The following is a 21,889-nucleotide window of genomic DNA, read 5'->3' as shown; positions in this document are numbered from 1 at the left end:
TTCCATTCTATAACTCTAGGATTGACAGAGTGGAGTTTTCTGTGCTATATATGAGCAAGCACATTAAACGTCGCTGGCATCTGAATATCCTTGAGCGCTCAAACTTCTAGAACATTTCAGATTTTCAATTTTATCTATTGTAAGTTTGGCTCCTGTACAAAGAAAAAAATAAAATAGCCAACGTTTTGATGTCACTGTCAGCTTTTTTTCAGTACGTAATGATTGTAGATGTTGACTTGTCTATAAATAATGCCAAATGATTTTGACATACAATTTTAAGGCTCAAGTCTAATGTAGGTAAAGGAGATTTTTGTATATTGACTCAGTCTACCACTTATTTTCTAGTATTCTTTAAAAATCTCAAATATTTTCAGTTTGATCAGTTAATAAAATTCACCCTTCAAATCCTGACATCCATTTAAAAATATGATTATCTGTTAACCCATTCCTACCAAATAGATGACTAAATGTAAGCATAAGAGTCTAAACACATGAATTTTTTTAAAGTTCATTTTAAAACCATCTCATTAAGCTTCTTGTTGACTGTATATGTTCAGCAGAATATATCACTAGGAGAAAGGACTGGTTTTGACTATGAAGTAATTGCTTGTGTTCCTTCTGATCAGAAAAATCTGCAATAGCTATCTTCATTAAGTTGCTGGCTACAATGCACAAAAGCAAACAGGTTTTACAGAACTTGTGGCCAAATCTAGTGACCATGTTGTAATTAATTTTGCCCTAGACAGCTTCTTTTGTAGAGACGCAATGAAAAGGGAAGAAGGCGGGTACTACCAGAGAAGTTTGAAAGTGTTTTACAGATAACATACAGAATAGGTGCAGAAGTTTATTCTTTTGTTCATTTGCCTTCATGTAGTAATTATGGAGCAGCCACTACAAGCCAGGAATTGTTTTGTGTTCTGGGCAGGATCACGAGACACAATCTTATAGACCGTATATACAAGGAGGTAGTATAGCAAAAAACAGCCTAGCTAAGTAATTGCATAAGGTGATTTCAAATAGTGTTGTATCTACAAAAAAGAACGTATGTCACTGTTCTATCTTAATTTGAAAATCTCAAACTTTGTTAAACAAGCACTACCCCGAAAAGCTAAATAACTTCAGTCTGTTCCATTACATTGTTAATTGTTGAATGAAGTAAAAACCTTACCTGGATATCTGGGAGTTAATGACCACCTGGACCACTTGACTTATTCATAGACAGCTCTTTTCTTTTTTTAGAATGTTAAAAACAAATTTTTAAGTATAGGAAGCAATAAAAACTTCTTTAAGAAGTGATACTGTGATAATAGCCCATTTGCAATATTTCTACCTGATTCTGATAGACTCTTTGTTTTGTTCCAGAAGTTGGTTTGGGGGCTCAAGCACAGTGTTTTAAAATTTTGTGTCATATTCTTGAAAAAACATAACCAGATGTATATACAGTTGATCTTTAACAACATAGGGATAAGGATCCCTGATCCTCCCATGCTGTTGAAAATCCACATACAGCTTTACAGTACACCTTCTGTGCCCTTGGTTCCGCATCCATGGATTTGACCAACTGGCAGATTCTATAATACTAAATGCAGTATGTATTTATTGGGGGTGGGGGACATACAGATGTTGACCCACACAGTTCAAACTTGTGTTGTTCAAGGGTCAACTGTGTTCACCCATTTTCCCCACCCTCTGCCCCCACCCCTTGGAACCACGAATCTGTCCTCTGTATTTATGAGCTTGTGTTTAGGTTCCAGATATGAGAAAGATCATAGTATTTGTCTTTCTCTGTGTGCCTTACTTCATGTAGTACAAGGCCCTTGAGGTCCATCTATGTTGTCTTAAATAGCAGGGTTTTCTTCTTTTTTATGTTTCTGTAATAATCCTGTGTGTACACATGTGTGTCAACAATTTTATATCCACTCATCCATTGACAGACACTGTGTTTCTGTGTTGGCTGTTGTAAATAATGCTGCAGTGGATGTGGGGGTGCATGTATGTTTTCAAGTCAGCATATTTTCTTCAGTAAAGACCCAGAAATGGAGATGCTGGATCATATGGTAGTTCTGTTTTTAATTTTTTCAATGACATCCATGCTGTTCCATAGTGGCTGTGCCAGTTTACATTACCACCAGCAGTGCCCAAGGATTCCTTTTTCTCTGTATCCTCACCTTCTTCTGTTTCCGTATTTTTTTATAATAACCTCTCTATCAGGTGGGATATTTCATTTTGGTTTTGATTTGCATTTCCCTGATCATAATGCAGAACGTATTCTCATGTACCTCTTGGTCATCTGAATGTCTTTGGGAAAATGTCTTTTTAGATCTCATTTTTTAGTTGGACTTTTTAAATGTACTGTTGGGTTGTGTGAATTCTTTACATAATTTGGATATTAGCCCCTTATCACACGTGGTTTACAAATATTTTCTCCTATTAAGTAGTTTGTTTTTCATTTTGTTGATGGTCTCCTTTGCTGTGCAGAAGGTTTTTAGTTTGAGGTAGTCTGGCTTGTTTATTTTTGCTTTCAGTGTCAGATTCAAAAAGATCATTGCCAAGACTCAGGTCACGAAGCTTACCGCTTGTTTCATTCTGGGAGTTTTATGATTTGGGGTTTTAGGTTCAAGTTTTTAATCCATGTTGAGTTTAGTTTTGGGTATGGTATATGATAGTGGTCTTCTTTTATTCCTTTGTATGTAGCTGTCCAGTTTCCCTAACACCATTTATTGAAGAGACTCTTCTTTCTCTATTGTGTATTTTCTTGCTCCTTTGTTGTAAATTAATTGACTATATCTGTGTGGCTTTATATCTGGGTTCTATTCTAGTCCATTGATCTCTGTATGTGTTTTTATTCCAATACCACCTATTTTAATTACTATCATTTTTAATATGGTTTGACATTAGGGACTTTCTCAAGATTGCCCTGAATATTTGGGATCTTTGTGGTTCTGTGAAAATTTTAGAGGTTGTTTTTTTCTGTTTCTGTGAAAAATACCACTGGAATTTTGATAGGAATTGCATTAAATCTGTATATTACTTGGAGAAGTATTGACATTTTAACAGTATTTTAGTCCTTGAGCATGAAATATTTTTCTGTTTTTGTTGTCTTCAGTTTCTTTCATTAATCTTGTAGTTTTCAATGTATAGGTCTTTCATCTCCTTGGTTAAGTTTATTCCTAGGTGTTTTATTCCTTTTGATGTAATTGCAAATGAGATTGTTTTCTTAATTTCTCTCTTTTGATAGTTTGTTAATAGTGTATAGAAATGCAGCAGACTTTTGTGTATTGATTTTGTATCCTACAACTTCACTGAATTTATTAGTTCTAGCAGTTTTCTGATGGAGCTTTTAGGGTTTTCTATGTATAATATGTCTTCTGCAGATAGTAACAGTTTTACTCTTTTCTTTCCAGTTTGGATTTCTTATCTTTTTCTTGTCTGTTTGCTTTGTCTAGAACTTCAAGTACGATGTTGAATAAAAATAGTGAAAGTGCACATCTTTATTTTCTTTATGATCTTAGAAGAAAAGCTTCCAACTTTTCACTATTAAGTATGGTGTTAACTGTGGACTTGTCATATATGCCCTTTATTATGTTGAGGTACATTCCCCACTTTGTTGAGAGGTTTTTTCTTTAATCATAAATGGATGTTGAATTTTGTCAAATGCTTTTTCTGCATCTATTGAGATGACCATATGATTTTTATCTTTCATTTTGTTAATCTGGTGTAACACATTGACTGATTTGTGTATGTTGACCCATCCTTGCACCCCTGCAGTAAATCCCACATGATCACAGTGTATGACCCTTCTAGTGAATTGCTAAATTTGCTTTGCTAATATTTTGTTGAGGATTTTTGCATCTGTAATCATCATGGATACTGATGTGTCATTTTCTTTTTTTGTGATGTCTTTTGTCTGGTTTTGGTATTGCGGTTATGATAGCCTTGTTAAATGAGTTTGGAGGAGTTCCCTTCTCTTCCAGATGCAAAAGATGCATTTTCATCCTTTTGTTTGCCTTGTCTAAAGGCCTGTTAGCTAAACTCAGTTTATTAAAACTTTTATAAATCCTGATTTTTCACAGAGATCAAAGTTCAGGGCTTTCATTAATCCTTTTCATTAATCCTTTTTATGTATAATTGTTCAATGATCTGGAACTTAATTATGCAAAAGTGACTGTATCTTTGTTCATGTCTGTACTTTTTAGTATAAAGATTTTTTTTTGGAAACCAGTAGAATGAGAATGATTCAGTGATTTAAAAAATGAAATATTCTATCATCATTTAGAGCCATTTACAGTTGTCCTTCTATATGTTTGATATTTAGTTTAATGACAATGTTAAATGTAAGCAAAAAATCACAAAAACATGCCATTTATACTAGATCATGAAGAAACAATTTTGTTATTAAAGTGTATTTTAAGAAATAGCTTCTTCCTTTCCCAGTGCACTTATTCTGTCAGATGACTGGTAAATGAATGCATTTTCCATCTGTTTTCTCCCAGAATTGCTTTTATAATAATGTATTATGTATAATGTATTTGTACCAGTAGTGTGGTGCAAAAGTGGTCAGACAGTCGATTTTTTCTGTGAAGTTGCTTTCCCACTTATGTAGCTGTAAGAAAGTGGCTAAGACTCTTCTGGTCTCTAGGTTTTCTCTTCAATATTGTTAGTCCCTGTTTTACTTAGTTACCAAATAGTTTTACATGCCTTCTACACCAACAATTTTGTTTTCCTTTTATGTGTGTTTTCTTCTCTTTCCTGCTCCTGTATGTAGGTCCCCCACCAGTGTCCAATATTAGATCCCTTTATATAAATTAATATATAACCTTTAAAATTATTTTTTTGTTCTTCCTATTAAGAACTGATTATCTAAGTATCTATTAGTTTTTGTTTAAATCTCGTAACAGATTTAGTTTAAGGTATTTAGCCAACTTAACTTGGTGGAGTAGCTCACATTTTATATAAACCAACATCAGCATTATCTTATTATTCACTCATGAATTAGTTCTTCATTCAACCAATGTTTATTTATTGCCTATTATGTCCCAGAAACTGCAAAGTGCTTAAGATAGGCAGCAGTTAATGAGACAAGTATGGTCCAGCTCTTGGTGTTTGCAGTCTATAAGGGAATGCAGATATTGAATAAAGAATTACTAAAATAATTTAATATAATTAATTTCTTAATACTGATACATGTAGTTCTAGTTTATTTTAAGTGCTATAAAGAAGGTGAAATGGTATATTCTGTGACACTGTGTTTATATACCCATAACAGACTTTATGAGACAAATACACAATGTAGTTAAAGTATAAGAACATACACTCCAGTCTTCAGTGAAGCTCACCTCTGGGCAGAAAAGGAATGGATGCAGGAGAAACATCAATAGTTAGCGGTATCTTTATCTTTTAAAAATACTAATCAAATATGATAGAATAAATGAAAGAAAAGTACAGAGTAGAGTGCTAGGAGAGGGTATAACATGAAAACCTCATTTTACCTGGATGATTCAGTATGGTAGTTTTCCATGGAAGGTGATAGCTAAATTTAGAATGAGTTAGAGGAAGGGTTGTTGTCTGGTCGCTAAGTCAAGTCAGACTCATGCCACCCCATGGACTGTATCCCGTCAGACTCCTCAGTCCACGGGATTTCCCAGGCAAGAAACCTGGATTGGGTTGTCGTTTCTGTCTGCAGGGGATCTTCCTGACCTAGGGACCAAACCCCCATCTCCTGCATTGGCAAGTGGATTCTTTACTGCTGAGCTACCAGGGAAACCCAAGAGAAAGGGTAGAGTATGGTTAATAGGATAGTCTGGTTTTAGAAAGGCCCCAGGACAGAAAGGAGTTTAGCACATTTCAGAAAGTGAAAGTAAGCAAATGTGGTGAGGTGAGGTGAGTGGAGATAGCCTGTAGATGTGTCTAGGAAGATCACATTATGCAGGGTCACCCTTCTCATATTTTAATATGCATCTGAATTGTTAAGTGTCCTAATTATGAAGTGGAGATTCCTAAAGTCCAACACCGAAAATTGCTTTTAAAATCTGCATTTTTATTAAGCACCCCCAGGTGTTTCCTCTGAACACAGTTGGGCAAAAATCTATGTAGGGTTTTATATCCATATTGGACTATTCATAGTACAGTTGGAAACTTGAAGAGTCTTTAGAAGAGACATGACATGACACTGCTCTGTGGAGAACAAATTAGAGGAAGGCAAGAGTTGAAGTTCTGAGCCCAAAATGAGATGCGGTAGTGGTTTAGAATAGGGCATTAGAAGTGAAAAAGGTAGATAACAGGTTTTAGAGATGAAATTGGTGAGCATGTGTTGATAGTATTTGATAGATGAAAAAGATGAGAGATCAAATTGACCACCAGGTTTTTAGTAGGAGCAATAGGGAGGATGCTCTTGCTTTTACTGTGATGGAGAAGTGGACTTTGTGAGTACAAAAAGAAATTAATTTTGGTTTTGACAGTTAAGGATGTTTGACTCTAGAAATCAGGAGGTTGGTTAACAGTGGTTTAGACAAACGGGATTATTTTTCTTATATAACAAGTCTGGGGGTAGACAATCCAGTACTAACACCATCAGAAAGGTATGCTCTGCTGCGACCATCCTTAGTGCCTGGACGTTAGACCTCATGCCTGCGACCTTATAGTTGCCAGATAGGTGTTTCATTCTTGGTCTCTCTTGTATGGTCAGAGTAGAAGAATAAAGGAAAGAGTGACACCTAAATCATGTGAAAGAAATTTCCCAGAAACCCATATCCTCACTGGCCAGACTAGATTTAGGGGGCTAGTTTTTAGTTAAGAGTCATTACTATCCCTAAGGAATAAGAGATTCTATTAGTGCATACTGACAGGGTAGGAAATGAATAATAGGTAGGCAGTTAGCAGTGTGTGAAAGGTAACATCTTTCTGGCGTGTCTGTATTTGTGAGATGTCCAAGTAATGATATTGAGTAGGTATCAGATACAGGTCTGGAATTGAGAAGAATGGTCTAAGCTGGAGATAGAATTTCATGAGGGATCAGCCTGGAAGAGTAGATTCAAAGCTGTGGGGAGGTATATGAGATTGCTCCAGGGGACAGTGAAATGAGAAGGAAACCTAAGAAACTCCCATTTTAAAAGTAGGATAGAGTAGTTCAGTTCAATTCATCTCACTCAGTTGTGTCTGACTCTTTGTGACCCCATTGACTGCAGCATGCCAGGCTTCCCTGTCCGTCACCAACTCCCAAAGCCTACTCAAACTCATATCCATCACATTGGTGATGCCATCCAACCATCTCATCTGTTGTCCCCTTCTCCTCCACCTTCAGTCTTTTTCCAGCATCAGGGTCTTTTCCAATGAGTCAGTTCTTTGCATCAAGTGGCCGAAGTATTGGAGTTTCAGCATCACTCCTTCCAATGAAAATTCAGGACTGATTTCCTTTAGGATTGATTGGTTGGATTTCCTTGCTGTCCAAGGGACTTTCAAGAGTCTTCTCCAACACCACAGTTCAAAAGCATCAATTCTTCAGTGCTCAGCTTTCTTTATAGTCCAACTCTTACGTCCATATCCCTGGAAAAACCATAGCCTTGACTAGATGAACATTTTTTGACAAAGTAATGTCTCTGCTTTTTAATATGCTGTCTAGGTTGCTCATAACTTTCCTTCCAAGGAGTAAGCGTCTTTTAATTTCAGGGCTGCAGTCACCATCTGCAGTGATTTTGGAGCCCCCCAAAATAGTCAGCCACTGTTTCCATTGTTTCCCCATCTATTTCCCATGAAGTGATGGGACCAGATGCCATGATCTTCGTTTTCTGAATGTTCAGCTTTAAGCCAACTTTTTCACTCTCCTCTTTCAATTTTATCAAGAGGCTCTTTAGTTCTTCTTCACTTTCTGCCATAAGGGTGGTATCATCTGCATATCTGTTGTTACTGATATTTCTCCCAGACATCTTGATTCCAGCTTGTGCTTCCTCCAGCCCAGCATTTCTCATGATGCACTCTGCATATAAGTTAAATAAGCAGGATGACAGCCTTGACGTACTCTCTTCGCGACTTGGAACCAGTCTGTTTTTCCATGTCCAGTTCTAACTGTTGCTTCCTGACCTGCAAACAGATTTCTCAGGAGACAGGTCAGATGATCTGGTATTCCCATCTCTGTAAGAATTTTCCACATTTTGTTGTGAGCCACAGTCAAAGGCTTTGGCATAGTCAATAAAGCAAAAAAGTAGATGTTTTTCTGGAACTCTTTTGCTTTTTTGATGATCAAGCAGATGTTGACAATTTGATCTCTGGTTCCTCTGGCTTTTCTAAATCTACCTTGAACGTCTGGAATTTCATAGTTCATGTACTGTTGAAGCCTGGCTTGGAGAATTTTGAGCATTACTTTGCTAGCTTGTAAGTTGAGTGCAATTGTGCGGTAGTTTGAACATTCTTTGTCATTGCCTTTCTTTGGGATTGGAATGAAAACTGACCTTTCCCAATCCTGTGGCCACTGCTGAGTTTTCCAAATTTGCTGGCATATTGAGTGCAGCACTTTGATAGCATCATCTTTTAGGATTTGAAATAGCTGAAAAGTGGCCAGAGAAGAGAAAATCCAGCATAGTATAGTATCAGAAGTCAAAGGAGGGGAGTATTTCAGTAAGTTTTGAACCATCATCTCTATCAAAGCCAAATGAGTGTTAAGGGATGTCCATTTACATCAGTTACTTCCTAATTTTCATTCTTTTGGTGTTAAAATGTCTTTTTATTTAGTAAATGATAATAGTAGATGGTTGGATTGTTTTATTGTTTGCACTCGGACAATAAACTGTCGGTAGCCCATACTGGTGACTTCCTTTTCACCTTTTAAGAATATTTTGTTGGCTTTGAGATTTAAAGGTCAGAGAACTATTTGGAGTAGAGCATGTTTGGCAGCTGATATATCCAGTAAAGAAGGAAAGTTTGAAGTAGATACAGGAGAGTGGAAAAGGCCAATAAAGTGAGATCCCTGGACAGAGATGGAGCTCTCAGCGCAAGTGGTAGATTAGGCTTGTGGAAGGAGGACCATCTTCTCTAATAAAGCAGGTCATTGAGCAGCAAGTGAGTAGGTTTGTAGTCGTGGTAGGAAGTTGAGGGATTTTCTGTCCATTGGTTTCCATTTTCCTGAGGCATATGAAAGAAGGCTTTCTGCTAAGAGTGAGTTGTGGGCTTGGCATGAGGCCATGAGATTTCTGAGCATGGAGAAGATAGGAAATGTTTGTTCTTGGGGAGTGGGAGTGAGAGCTGAGGGAACCATGGTGACATCAGAATACTATTAAGGTTGGTAGCTGTGGATTTATAGTGATGACAATCTGTTCTGTCAGGCACCCTGCATCCTATGGCTGCATCCCAGATTTGGGTTGCAGAAGATCAGTCAGGATTTTTAGAGCAATTACCAGAAACATTTTAACAACAGAGTTTGAAATCTACATAGAAGGCAAGCTTTTAGGGTCTTTTAGACCTAAAAGGTCTTTTTTTTTTTTTTTTTTTTTTAGAATTTGGTTCTATTTAAAGAATTTTCAACTAATATAGATTACATTAACAAGTGAATTCTGGGTATAATTTTGTCATATCCATCCTCTTTGCTTCACAGAATAAAGTATTACTAATAAGAATTATAAATGTTTTAATATAGGTAAGGGTAAGCAGTCTTATGATATGGTCTAATTATGTGTATATCTAATGTTACTTACTTTTGAGGATTTTGAAAAAAAATCCTATTCTCCAGGAACTACTTAAATTGTATGCTGGAGGAACATTGTCTCATAACTTGAATAGTAGTCAAAACATCTGTGAAAGCATTTTGAAAAGTTCAAAGCACTAGAGAAAGAGATATTGTTAATGTACATGTTCTCTGTTGTCTATAAACAGACATGTTGGACTTTTCACAATGAAAGTGTGAAATGAACATTAAAGAATATAGAGAATTAAATATGGCTCTCTGGAGAGTGATGAAAATGACAGAATTTTTTTTTTCTCTAATAGCAATCACTAAGAATGTATTGTGGTTGGAATAACTGTAGAATAGTCATGTATGTGTACATTGGTTCTGGTAGTAGTAGTCAAGGCATGCAAAGGAGTGACAGGTCCTTTAATTCTAAATTGAAATAATTCTGTCTGTTGCTGCCAAAACTTTGTTTCAATTCTCATCAGAAAGAGAACACTATCTGGGAACTTGTTTGTATTTCCTTATTTTTAATTTATACCAGTGTATCATCTTATAATTCCAGTGGCCCTGATCCTGATTTTTTAAAAAGTAATATATACAAACATTTGGTGAGCAGTTTATTTCCCTTTTATTCTTATTCTCTGTTTCTAGTTTCTTTGATTCTTTGGGGTTTTACATACTTGTCTTTTTAGTTAATAATAATTGTAAATAAGCATGACACTTGATCATGCCACAAGTGTGGCACCTTGTTCTCTATCTGAACACTAACGAATGCTAACTAATCTTTGTGGGGTTTTATAAATATTCATTTGTATAAGGGAAGAAGAGACACAGGAAGATCGTGAATATAAATGAAATTTTGATAGTTTTCAATGCAGTGCAAATACTCTTAGGTCTGCCACATGGAAAATGCACTTTGTTCTTCAAAGGCATAGCTGTCTTTGCCCTGCTTATTTCTGTTTTTCTCCTATTTGCTGCTTGCTTCTTAATTAGAGTGCTCTTTGTCAGCCCACACAAAGATAGGCTATGAGTTACTTTTATACTTGGATATAAAAGGAGGGTTACTTGTGAGCCCAATGATATCATTTTAGACCATTCATTGGCATTTACCAGAATAATATGAGCCACTGAGATAAGAAGTTATTTGCTGCCAGTGCTGTCTGCAGCAGTCACACTTGATCTGTTCGCATTAACCCAAAACTCATCTTCCATTTTCAGAGACTTGAAGAATGAGGATACCTTGGTTTTTTTCCTTTTCTGGCATTGATATACCAAATTGAATGATTTGTCTTGTTCCCTTATTTTGTCTTCAGTTTAAAAAAAAAAGTACCTCAACAGAAAAATAGTATCTCTGATTTCTCTATAAATTGCTCCTTAGTTGCTATTTTCTGATTTTCTGTCACAACATATTTTAGTCTTGGTTCCATATTGGTGAGGAAATCTCATCTCACGTGTTGTCAGGAAATCTCTTGGCCCAGTGAATACTGAGTAGAGCTTGAGAGAACACTGACCCTGGCGTCAGGCAGTCTGGGCCTGAGCCCTCATTCTGCCACTTGCCAGCACTATTCCCTTGCTCAAGTTCCTTTGAATAATAATAGGACAATAACACTTTAAAGCACTTATTTCAGTCGAAGGAGAGTAGGTGCTACATATTAGCTGTTTTGCTATAAATAATACATAATCCTAATTATTTTTTCTTCATGGGTCATTAGATTTCTTTTAATTGTGACTTCTTAATTTAAGTGTAAGTAAAATTACTTCAAATTATTCTCCTCATTGAGAAATTTTGAAAATGGTATGTTAAGAGAGTTTATCACTTGACTGATCAAGAGCAAAAATGCAGTGTTTGGAGCTGCCATTTTGAGGTTATATTTTGTAAGTGAGATTTCTATACTCTTTTTTTTTTTTTAGAGTAAAATTTGTAGTTTATTCTTCTCTACTAAAATTATGGTATGAGGATCTCCTGCATTTGTTTAGAAATTTGGAAATACAGACAGGAAGTTACAGAGCTGTTACTCGCATGAAGGATTTTCTCTGATCCTCTTATCCTGTCAGTTGGATTAGTTCTGTCTCTATATATAGTAACAGTTGTCCCTTGGTGTCCTCGGAGATTGGTTCCAGGATTCCTCCTTGTCCCACTGCAGATACTAAAATCCAAGGATGCCCAGTCCCTTATAGTCAGCCCTCTGTATCCACATATGTGGAACCCATGGATAGGGAAGGCCAACTATATATTAATAAATGTGTCTCAGTAAGTCATTGGAAAGCTTAGAAACATGTGGCCTCATACTCAGCCTATAATTTTATTTTACACGTGCATATGAATGTTAAATAAACTCAGCAGTAAGAGAAAGAGAATATCTTTGATCACATACACGTTGTAATGGTTTATATTTCTACCCTCGTCAGCAAGTGATTAATTTACATTTGCTGGAAACTTAAAGTTTTTCCTCAGCTACACTATATAGCAGGCTTATATTTTTTAACCTGATCTTAAAAATATTTATGAAAGAAGGCTGAAAATTTATTTTTCATTTAGAGGCTATAAAAGGCCAGGTTGGAAGTAAACTTTTAAAACAAAATTGGAGGTGGAGTGATGATGGTTTATTTAACAGATGGAGAAGAGTATCTGTTCCACAGCAACAGATACTGTAGTAAGCTAGAAACAAGAGAGCAGCTTACATCAAACCAAACATGGTAGCAACAGAAGGATGAATTTTCAGTTACCTGCTTTTTTCATTAAAGCCTTTCCAAAAGGGTGAATTTGTCCTCTGTATGAAGACAGAGACTAATGATTGAAAAAAAAGGCTAAACCACAGTTTTTGTGGTTGGTAATAGAATTGGAAATAAAATACTTGGAGTAAACTGTCATGCCAGTGTTATCAGTCTTCCCTCCCTCCCTCATCATCTCCTTTCCTGTCTCTCCTCCTACCCTTCCATGTTTCCTCCCTTCTTTCCAGTATTTAGCAAAGAATCTTTATGGGTTAAAACTGGGTTGCTGGTTAGTCTCTTAGTTGATTTGTATCCTTTGGAAAACAGTCTGTGTGTAAGGATTCACATTATCATGGTCTGCTTGTACACAGTTGGGAATGTATCCCACCTACATTACTAATTCATGTGCTGTGTGGCCTTGAGCCAAGGCCTTTAACCTCAGTGGTAGTAATAAATACCAGTTTATCTATAATATTTTATAAACCAGCCCATCAGAGATGTTTGAAACAGTTACAATTTTTTTAATATTTACTTTTTCAAAGTCATGCACTATATAAATACAAAATAATATGTAATTCTCATAATTGCTACTTGAACAGAATCAGGGTATTTGGGAGACACAAAAGTCAGACGATTCAGCTTTTAAATAGGCTCAAAATAAATAGGAGAATGATAGGACTGAAGAGAGGAATGTCATGTTTTAGGCTTGTAAAATTGATAGAATCTATAACTGCTTCTAGCTTTTTTGGGAAAATGTATGATTTTGATATGCCAAGCATGCCTGTGTTAAATGAACTTAAGTGAACTGTAACATTTTTGTTCCACTCTTGTCATAACTTTGTACAAATCAACTAAGAAGGTTGTCTGGTTCTGGCAGGTTCTGAGAAAAGATATTTGATAAGGAAAATGTAGTATTACTGGAAAGTCTACAATATGAAAGAACTTAACATTTAATTTCTAAATTTTTAGTGGCTGCCTGCCCAAGTGAAGTTTCTTTTTAGTAGGGGAGGCATACATGAAACAGTCCTTGATTTATATGGACCACTGTTCTGCTGTATAAGCTGTTTTCTTTGTACTGAAGAATGATTCGTCAAAGAACAGGTTCCATGCCTCTGGCAGTTACTGTTAGTTAAGTCACTGTTTTCTGAACCCTGGCCTTCTTGACAGGTATTTTAAGATTTACATAACGCAGGTATTCATTGGGAAATTAGAATGAGGCTTGATCAATGGTTAGCACACCTGCATCCTTCACAGCAGTTGGCTTAGAGTTGGATGAGTCATCTTTTTTTTTTTATTTTATTTATTTTTCATTTTACTTTATTTTACTTTACAATACTATACTGGTTTTGCCATACATCAACATGAATCTGCCATGGGTGCACACGTGTTCCCAATCCTGAACTCCCCTCCTACCTCCCTCCCCATACCATCTCTCTGAGTCATCCCAGTGCACCAGCCCCCAAGCATCCTGTATCCTGCATCAAACCTAGACTGGTGATTCATTTCTTATATGATATTATACATGTTTCAATGCCATTCTCCCAAATCATCCCACCCTCTCCCTCTCCCACAGAGTCCAAAAGACGATTCTATAGATCTGTGTCTCTTTTGCTGTCTGCATACAGGGTTATCATTATCATCTTTCTAAATTCCATATATATGCATTAGTATACTGTATTGGTGTTTTTCTTTCTGGCTCCAGTTTCATCCACCTCATTAGAACTGATTCAATTATATTCTTTTTAATGGCTGAGTAATACTCCATTGTGTATATGTACCACAGCTTTCATCTTATAGGATGTCCTCCTCCTCTAGTTTGGTTTGTCATAGTAGCCTTTCTATAGTATGTCCGTTTGAGGAGAGTTCATGGAATGCTTTTAACAGACCACAAAGTGGACTGTCCCTAAGGGAAATAACACTCCATCTGCTGTCTCAATACTGTTAAGCTGTTCCATTTTCTTTCTTGGCATTCTACTCATACCTCATTTATGCAAACCTTAAAAATATAGGTGGTTATTTGCTAGAGTAAAGAAGTGTTTGTACTTCCAATTTTAATTGGTGTCCACTGTACCTCCTAGTGTTTTTCTCTTGGAGTGAATGACACTTGTTTTATATTTCCCTCTGAGCTGAAACATGCTTGTGAATAAAGTGTTGGTAGCATACCCTCAAGAAATTGATTATACTCTAAAATCAGCCTTTCTTGGGCCTTATTAATAAGGAATTTTCAGGAATTCCTCGGTGGTCCAGTGGTTAGGACTCTGCATTTCCACTGCAGAGGACAAGGGTTCAATTCCTGGTCAGAAAACTAAGATCCCGCAAGCCATGCAGCACAGCCAGATTTAAAAATAAATTTTCTTTTAGCACTTTGGAAATATTAAATAAGTGAATAAGTAGTACCTATTACATAAATAAAATATCTTCAAACTTGCTTGGTCTAAATTTCAGAATTTTAAAAGGATGTGGTTCATGGAAACAGCCACTGAAATACATCAAGGGTTTATTGCTTAGAATAATAAATGTTAAAGCATAAGAACAGTGGGTAGTTAGCATATGACTGGTATTCTCATTGGAATTCTGGATTACTCTTGAGTAGTGGAGGAGATGAGAAACAAATACACTATATGTGATAGTGCCACGGTGAGGCAGATATATGGAAAGAGATGACTTCTGATTTAAGAGATTGGCATGGGTCTTACAGAGAAGGGGCTAAGAATAACATTGTAGTGAAAAATGGGTGGGGAGAAGATGCTTTCAGGAAATTAGTACGTATAGCAATACTGTAGTTTAGTAGGAGCAAAGGTATCTAACTGATTACGATTACTCCTTGGCACATGCTGTCACAAAGTCCTATGTGGGTAACTGGCAACAAGCTACATGGGTAGTAGATGCTAGATGGGATGCTTGGGGAAGGGGCTTTCATGCTAGCCCTTGAAGAAAGGGAAGTATTTGATTAGAAATCTCGATGTTCCAATGAAGGGGGCATAGGCATAAATAGAAACAAAGGTAGTAAAACAGACCAGTTTGAAAGAGACAAAGCCAGCTACATTGAAGAATCTTGAATGCAAGGCTAATGAATTTAAATTATCAGGAATGATTTGGGAACTTCTTTTAATACTCCCTTGCTGAGAAACATTTAGTGATCACAGCAGTGTTTTGAGAAGATGATTAGACATATGTGTGGAAGTTTTGGAGGGCGAAAGAAGGACTAAAAGTAGAGGTACCAGTTGAAGTGAAATCGCTCAGTCGTGTCTGACTCTGCAACCCCATGGACTGTAGCCTACCAGGCTTCTCCATCCATGGGATTTTCCAGGCAATAGTACTGGAGGGGGTTGCCATTTCCTTCTCCAGGGGATTGCCATTTCCTTCATCAGGGGATCTTCCCAACCCAGGGATCGAACCTGGGTCTCCTGCATTGTAGACAGATGCTTTACCGTCTGAGCCACTAGGGAAGTCCAAATAAATGTACTGATATTTAAGAAGTAGAAGTCAAGGAGGTAGAAGAATCAATAATGATTACAATTTAATCAAAATGGTGGTAGCAATTTGAGTATTTGCCTTGGGAGAGAATATTTAGTCAGTCAACACTTTTTAAATTGAAATACAATTGACATTTAGCATTGGGTAAGTTTAACTCGCACAGTGTGTTGATTTGAGTCAAATGAGTACTTACGTGTAATAGGCACTGGGCTATAATGAGGAAGGGAAAATACAGGGTCTCTGCCCAGATGGACCTTTTGTTTAGTGAGGGAGACAAGAAACCTCTGTGTGTGTGAGAGAGAGAAAGTCCTCTGAAGACAGAAGTAAGGTAAGGGATAGGAGTGATGAAAAAGAGGGCAGTGTTTTAGGGTGGGTGAGATAACATTTGAGTAGAGACCTGAGTGAAGTGAAGAGTGGAGCTTTCTCACCACCTGGGGAAAGAGTGTCCCCAAGGGCAGCACTGCACATGTAGGCCTGAGCACCCCTAGGACCAGCAACACCACTGCCTGGCTGGAGACAGCTGCAAAGGGCAGTGCTGTAGGGAACAAGATGCACAGTGTAACCAGGGAGTAGGGCATTTAGTGTCCTGAAAGCCATGCTAGAGAGTTTGGATTTTATTCTCTGTTTGATGGAAAGTCACTGGGAGTGCCATATGTGCTTTCAAAAGATCCCTGTGGCAGCCAAGTTGAACACGTGGAAACAGGAGGCAGTCCTCCAGGTGAGAGAAGGTGGTGACACAGAGCCTAGGGTGATAGTAATGAAGGTGGTGGGAGTCCAGATACAGTTTGGAGGGAGAGCAAAATTATTTGAGCTAGGTATGGGTTATGTGAAGTGGAATCCAGGAATACCCACAGAGTTTATGTGGTTGGTTTGTGGAAGTTAGAGAAAGCTAGTTCTGCCTCTTGTGCAGACCCCTCAGCACATTTGTTTGAGGAGGGCTCCCTTCCTCCCATAGACATACCTGGGCACTGGGCCCCACAGCTGGGGGAGAAGAGCACGGGCTGAGTAGCCCTGCTTGGCCAGGTGTACTTGTGGGAGGCTCAGTGCATGCTATCCAGTGCAGCAGCCCTGAATCATGACTGTGTTTGGCCTGAGCAACTAGGTGAACCATAGTGTCATCTAAGGGACTCGGGAAGAGAGGCTGACTTGAGGTGAGGGAAGGTGGTGGAAATCAAGTTCTATCTTGAGCTGAAGTCTGAGATGCATATTAAACATCCTAGAGGCAATGTCAAGTAGACAGATGGATATGGACTTGTGGAGGCCAGGTAAGGAGTCATCAGGGATGCAGACAGGTTTGCTGTTTTTGAGTTTGAAATGACAGCATGACAAGCAAGTGGAGCTCTAGAATTCAGGTTTGAGAACAAAGATTAAAGATGCAGACTGGGAAGTCATTCTGCCCAGAGGGATATGGGAAACACATTTGAGGGAAATTACAGTGAAAAACAAGAAGGTGGAGACCACTTTTGGAGTGTTGCCAGGCAGTGAAAAGTGGGAAATGACTGCAGAGCGGCCAGCATGGGGGAGAACCTGGTAATCAGCCTGATGGAAGACAAGGAGTGAGGGCGGGGCGTGTTGGAGAGATCAGAAAGAATCCAGGCTGAGGGAGGCTGCTAAAGCTTGAGAGTACTACTGAGAGGAAATGGTGGGTGTGAAGGTAATTTGCAGGGAATTAAAAATATACTTTCAGAAAATATGCACTGAAGGAGGTAACAGTGGGGTTGTGTATTGGTTTTTCAAAATAGGATGGTTGTGTCTGATTAAGGCAAAGATAAGGGAACCAGTGAAGGAGGGACAGAAGAGAGCATAGATACTCTAAGCCAATATTTTGCACAACAGAGGAAGGAGAAGTGAAAATTTATTGTCTTTAATAAAGTTGTGGTTAGGGTCATCTGTTATGGGGTCACCATTGATATTAAAGATCTGAAGAAAGTACGAAAGAGAACCAATAAGGGGGAAAAAATGGTCAAGCAGCGATAAAGACTGGTTGGAGATGATGGAGAATCATTTGTAATAGTCCATCATGTTTTTCTGTGGGCCCAAGAGCACGAGGGAATTGAGAATTACAAATTGATCCAATTAAGAAAGAAGGACACCTGGAACAGTGATTCATAACCTGTAGGAGTGCATATCAGAATCACCTGGAAACTTTTTTCAAATTATATCAAATTGAGGTGTGGGAATAGGAAGGTTGCAATAGGAGGAGAGATGCTTACATATACTTTCAAAACTTTCTAGGTGATTGTGTTAAACTCCTATCCTCTCTCCATCCCCCCACCCCAGACACACACATTTGAAAACCATTCTGGACTTGAAAGTAGGTTGACATAGTGCAAGCTGGGTAGGAGTAGTAAAGAGTAGCTGGAAGGGAAGCAAATAGACTGACAGAGTTAAGAGTAAGGTTTTCTGGAGTGATCTTAACAACAGTAACTACTGGTAAAATTTGGTGGTGCAGAGGTTAAAGCGTCTGCCTGCAATGTGGGAGACCTGGGTTCGATCCCTGGGTCAGGAAGATACCCTGGAGAAGGAAAAGGCAACCCACTCCTGGAGAATCCCATGGACAGAAGAGCATGGTGGGCTACAGTCCACGGGTTGCAAAGAGTCAGACACAGCTAAGCGACTTCACTTTCACTTCACTTTCACTAGTAAAATTTACAGGTGGGGTGTGCTCAGCTGGTTAAGTTCCTGCTCTGCAGAACTTTACAGAGCTTTTCATATGCACATGAATCTCTAAGAAGGAATTTAGTATTTTAAGAAATAGCTAACCATGGAACCGTTTTTTTCATGGTACCTTTGGACTAGTTTCTACTAGAAAACATTTTGAAAATGCTGAATTAGAGAAGTCCTGCGATAGTTCGTTCCAGTTTAAGAGTTCACAGGTTGTGGGAAAGGGAAGCTGTAGTGGAAAGGTGGCCTGTCCAGGTTAAAATCTAGAAAACACAGCTCCCAGGGTATGGGATCACTGAGTTACTTCCCATTCCAACAGGTCAGCTGTTTTCTACCATTGAGTCCAGTATCAGTTGGATCATCTATATGAATGTTGAAGTTGAAAGTTTAAGACAAAAGTGGGGATTTATGAACTATTTACAAACAGTGTATGTTCAGTAGTTAGGTTTCTCAAAAACAGTGTTGGATAAAGTCTTTATGAAAGAGACCAAAATCCAATGGCCTTTTAGGGTAACTAGCCTTTCCCATAATTAATGACAAGAAGGTGGGTATTAAAAGAAGATACACTTTGATGTCTAGGAGCACTCCATGTCAGTGACTTAGTATTCTGGGAATTTATCCACCTTTTGGGCTGAGGCAGAGTCACAGGCTTTGGGAATGCCACCCTGCCCCCATTTGTACTGCCTGGGCATTGAACTGAATACTACCTTTCCAGGGAAGTGCTGTTCTTACAGTTTGAGATGATTAATACCAAATGTTGTCTCTGAAGATTTCCAGAGAAACCAGCGATTGGTGAGGACACGGATTGTTGGCAGCAATTAGACATTTATATAGCATGACTTAGGTTTTAACAGTGATGTGATAGGAATTGGATGAGTATACAAGTCAGCCCCCAGCACTGAGACTCCTAAATGGAAAAGCTTCCAGTTTTCACTTGTCCCAACTGTGTGGTTTCCAGGCCACAAGTTTCCATTCGTGTGTGCCAATGATAGCATGCCATTCTTTCCCTCATGTATCTTTAATGTTGGATTTCCCCCCATAATCCTCTATGAAAAAAGAAAAATAGCACACGTGCCTCCTTTTTGCTTACAGCAGTATCCCTGTGATAAATTTGTGTGTGTGACCCCACTGAAGTGTTCAAAGCATGTGGCAATCACTTACTGGTGACAGTTGTGCATTCTACGTATTGATTTTCCTCTGGATGCCTGAACTCTCTTTTCTTCACAGGTAAAGTCAGTGATAAACCTTTTGTTTGCTGCATATACTGGAGATGTGTCTGCTCTTCGAAGGTATGTCGACAGAATAGCATATGGTTTACAGATGTTTATGAAATTGCTTCTGGGGAGAGGGCCATTTTGAAGCTAAGTGAAGTTTCACTTACATTTCCCTCTAATAAAAATAATCCAAAGTTATATTAAGTTTCCCCTTCCAGTGCCTTAGTCTTGCTGTAGTCTTTCTTTTTCTACTTCCTAAAAAAGCCCAGTCCTCTGTTTTCCCAAGTGGTAACTGTTCAACCAATCTGGCTGATTGGTATTAGTGTTTTACTGGAATTGGATAATGCCTTCTCAATCTCCATCTACCCACACTCTCCATCTTTGGAGGTGAGGGAGGTGGGCAAATAGGAACACTTGATGTCTGCAGATCCCCAGGCTGGAAAGGTCACAGAGGACTGTAAACCTGAGATGGCCAGTGTTTCCTCTTACCCAGAAAGAGCAAAAGCTAAAGAAGAGCAGTGAAGTGGCATTTGCCTAAGGCATCATGTACTAGTTGAACAGGGTCTCCATTAGTGAGCCTAGTGAAGGATGACACCTTTTTCAGAGGACCTTCGGTTGAACTGATGGAGGAAATGCTACAGAGGCGAATCAATATAACGAACAGCTATGCTTACGAATTTTCAGGTTTGCTTTGTCAGCCATGGACATGGAACAGCGAGACTACGATTCTAGAACGGCACTCCACGTAGCTGCTGCAGAGGGTAATATATGAACCACTTTTTTTTTTTTTTCAAACGTAATTTCTACTTAACACTAAAACCTGCTTGTTTTACTTTGGCTGTAGGTCATGTTGAAGTTGTTAAATTTCTGCTGGAAGCCTGCAAAGTAAATCCTTTCCCCAAGGACAGGTGAGCCCTAGTATTACTTTCTAACATTGGCAGGCCAGGCTTTTTATCATACAGGGCTAAAATAGTTAGATGATGGGTGTATTAAATCCACATTGTGTATGTTGGAGATGAACTTGCTTTGAAGCCTTATAAAGGCAACAAACAAAACCTTGTTTCTATTCAGAAGATCATGCTTTCTCCTAGATCCTCTTGTTTACCTAAGGGAGTTCTCTTAGAATTATCTTGGTTAGTCTGTCAGTGAGTATATTGTGTGAGAAAACAAGTCTTGGTGTTTGTTAAGATAAAATAGGAATTTTGTCCTTGTGAGGCTTTTGACTACCCCAGGCAGACAAGATAAACATTGCAGGGGTATATTAAAATGTGTAAGGAAATTACTGTTCCAAAACTCTATTGGAGTTTGTTGAAATTCCTGGATTTGGTTGGAGTCAGTTTTAGAAAGCTTCATGGAGGTTTAATTTTAACCAGTGCTTTGGGGAAGAGATGAGATTTGAGGGCACAGAGAGGAGAGGGGCAGTCTGTCTAGAGTGAAGAGATTAGCCTGGGTATGTTCTGTTCCTCTCTTCTTCTTCCTGGTCCACATAGCAACTTGACATTCATCCTGCAGTAAATCCTGTTCACAAGGTGGATGGTCAGGAGAGGGTTAAGAATGCAGCTTAGGTATATACACACGCTTGAAGTAAATCCTGTACTAATACACTGGCATGTTATATAATGAGTTACATAACTGGGTGAGTCAGTGAGTAAGGAGAATAAAGGCTTAGAAGAATGGAAAAAAATATTTGGTGGGAGAGGTTTGATACGTGTGATTAGGAGTTTGGATTAGATCTTTGAGGACTATATGAAGTAACTTTGTGGAGCAAGTTGATTATTTTCTAGCTATTAGATCTTTCTGTTTCAGTAAGGTTTTACTATTTTTCAAATCAGTGGTTTGGGTTTTATTAGCTCAGCATGCAGGAAATGCAGGCAAGTTATGACATCAGTGTCTGAGAACTGTTAGCAATTTGCTAAGTGTGGTAATGCTCTGATTAGCTATAGTCATGATCTTTATTGGTAATATTCTAAAACCTCATGTTCGGGAGACAGTCCTCCCGTTAACCCCAAATGTAATGTCCACACAGGCTCTTTCTTCAGAGCAAGGAACTGAAGAGGGTGTTTTCTCCTTGCCCCCAGTATTTATAATCCCAAGTAAAACACTGTTTAACATAGGCTCAGGCTGGAAATATTTACTATGCTTTGCATGTTTAAGAATCAAAATG

At 38.2% G+C, this 21,889-nt stretch overlaps 1 protein-coding gene and 1 non-coding gene across 3 annotated transcripts in view; one reads left to right on the top strand and one right to left on the bottom strand.

Annotated features, from left to right (window-relative positions):
• Positions 1 to 21,889, top strand: part of GLS (glutaminase) — an 89,162-nt gene that overhangs the window by 63,169 nt on the left and 4,104 nt on the right. For both annotated transcript variants that reach the window (XM_040228911.1, XM_040228914.1), the window contains 3 exons: positions 19,739 to 19,800; positions 20,410 to 20,486; positions 20,570 to 20,633. In XM_040228911.1, coding sequence (XP_040084845.1) covers positions 19,739 to 19,800; positions 20,410 to 20,486; positions 20,570 to 20,633 — 203 coding nt within the window. The remainder of the gene's footprint in view (positions 1 to 19,738; positions 19,801 to 20,409; positions 20,487 to 20,569; positions 20,634 to 21,889) is intronic.
• Positions 15,748 to 15,819, bottom strand: TRNAC-ACA. Its single transcript has one exon. It is a non-coding gene; the product is annotated as a tRNA-Cys (tRNA).

Source organism: Oryx dammah, unplaced genomic scaffold (assembly GCF_014754425.2).
Source record: "Oryx dammah isolate SB20612 unplaced genomic scaffold, SCBI_Odam_1.1 HiC_scaffold_27, whole genome shotgun sequence".
Lineage (NCBI taxonomy): Eukaryota > Metazoa > Chordata > Mammalia > Artiodactyla > Bovidae > Oryx > Oryx dammah.
Note: the sequence above shows the minus strand (reverse complement) of the source record. Positions and strands in the feature narration are given on the sequence as shown.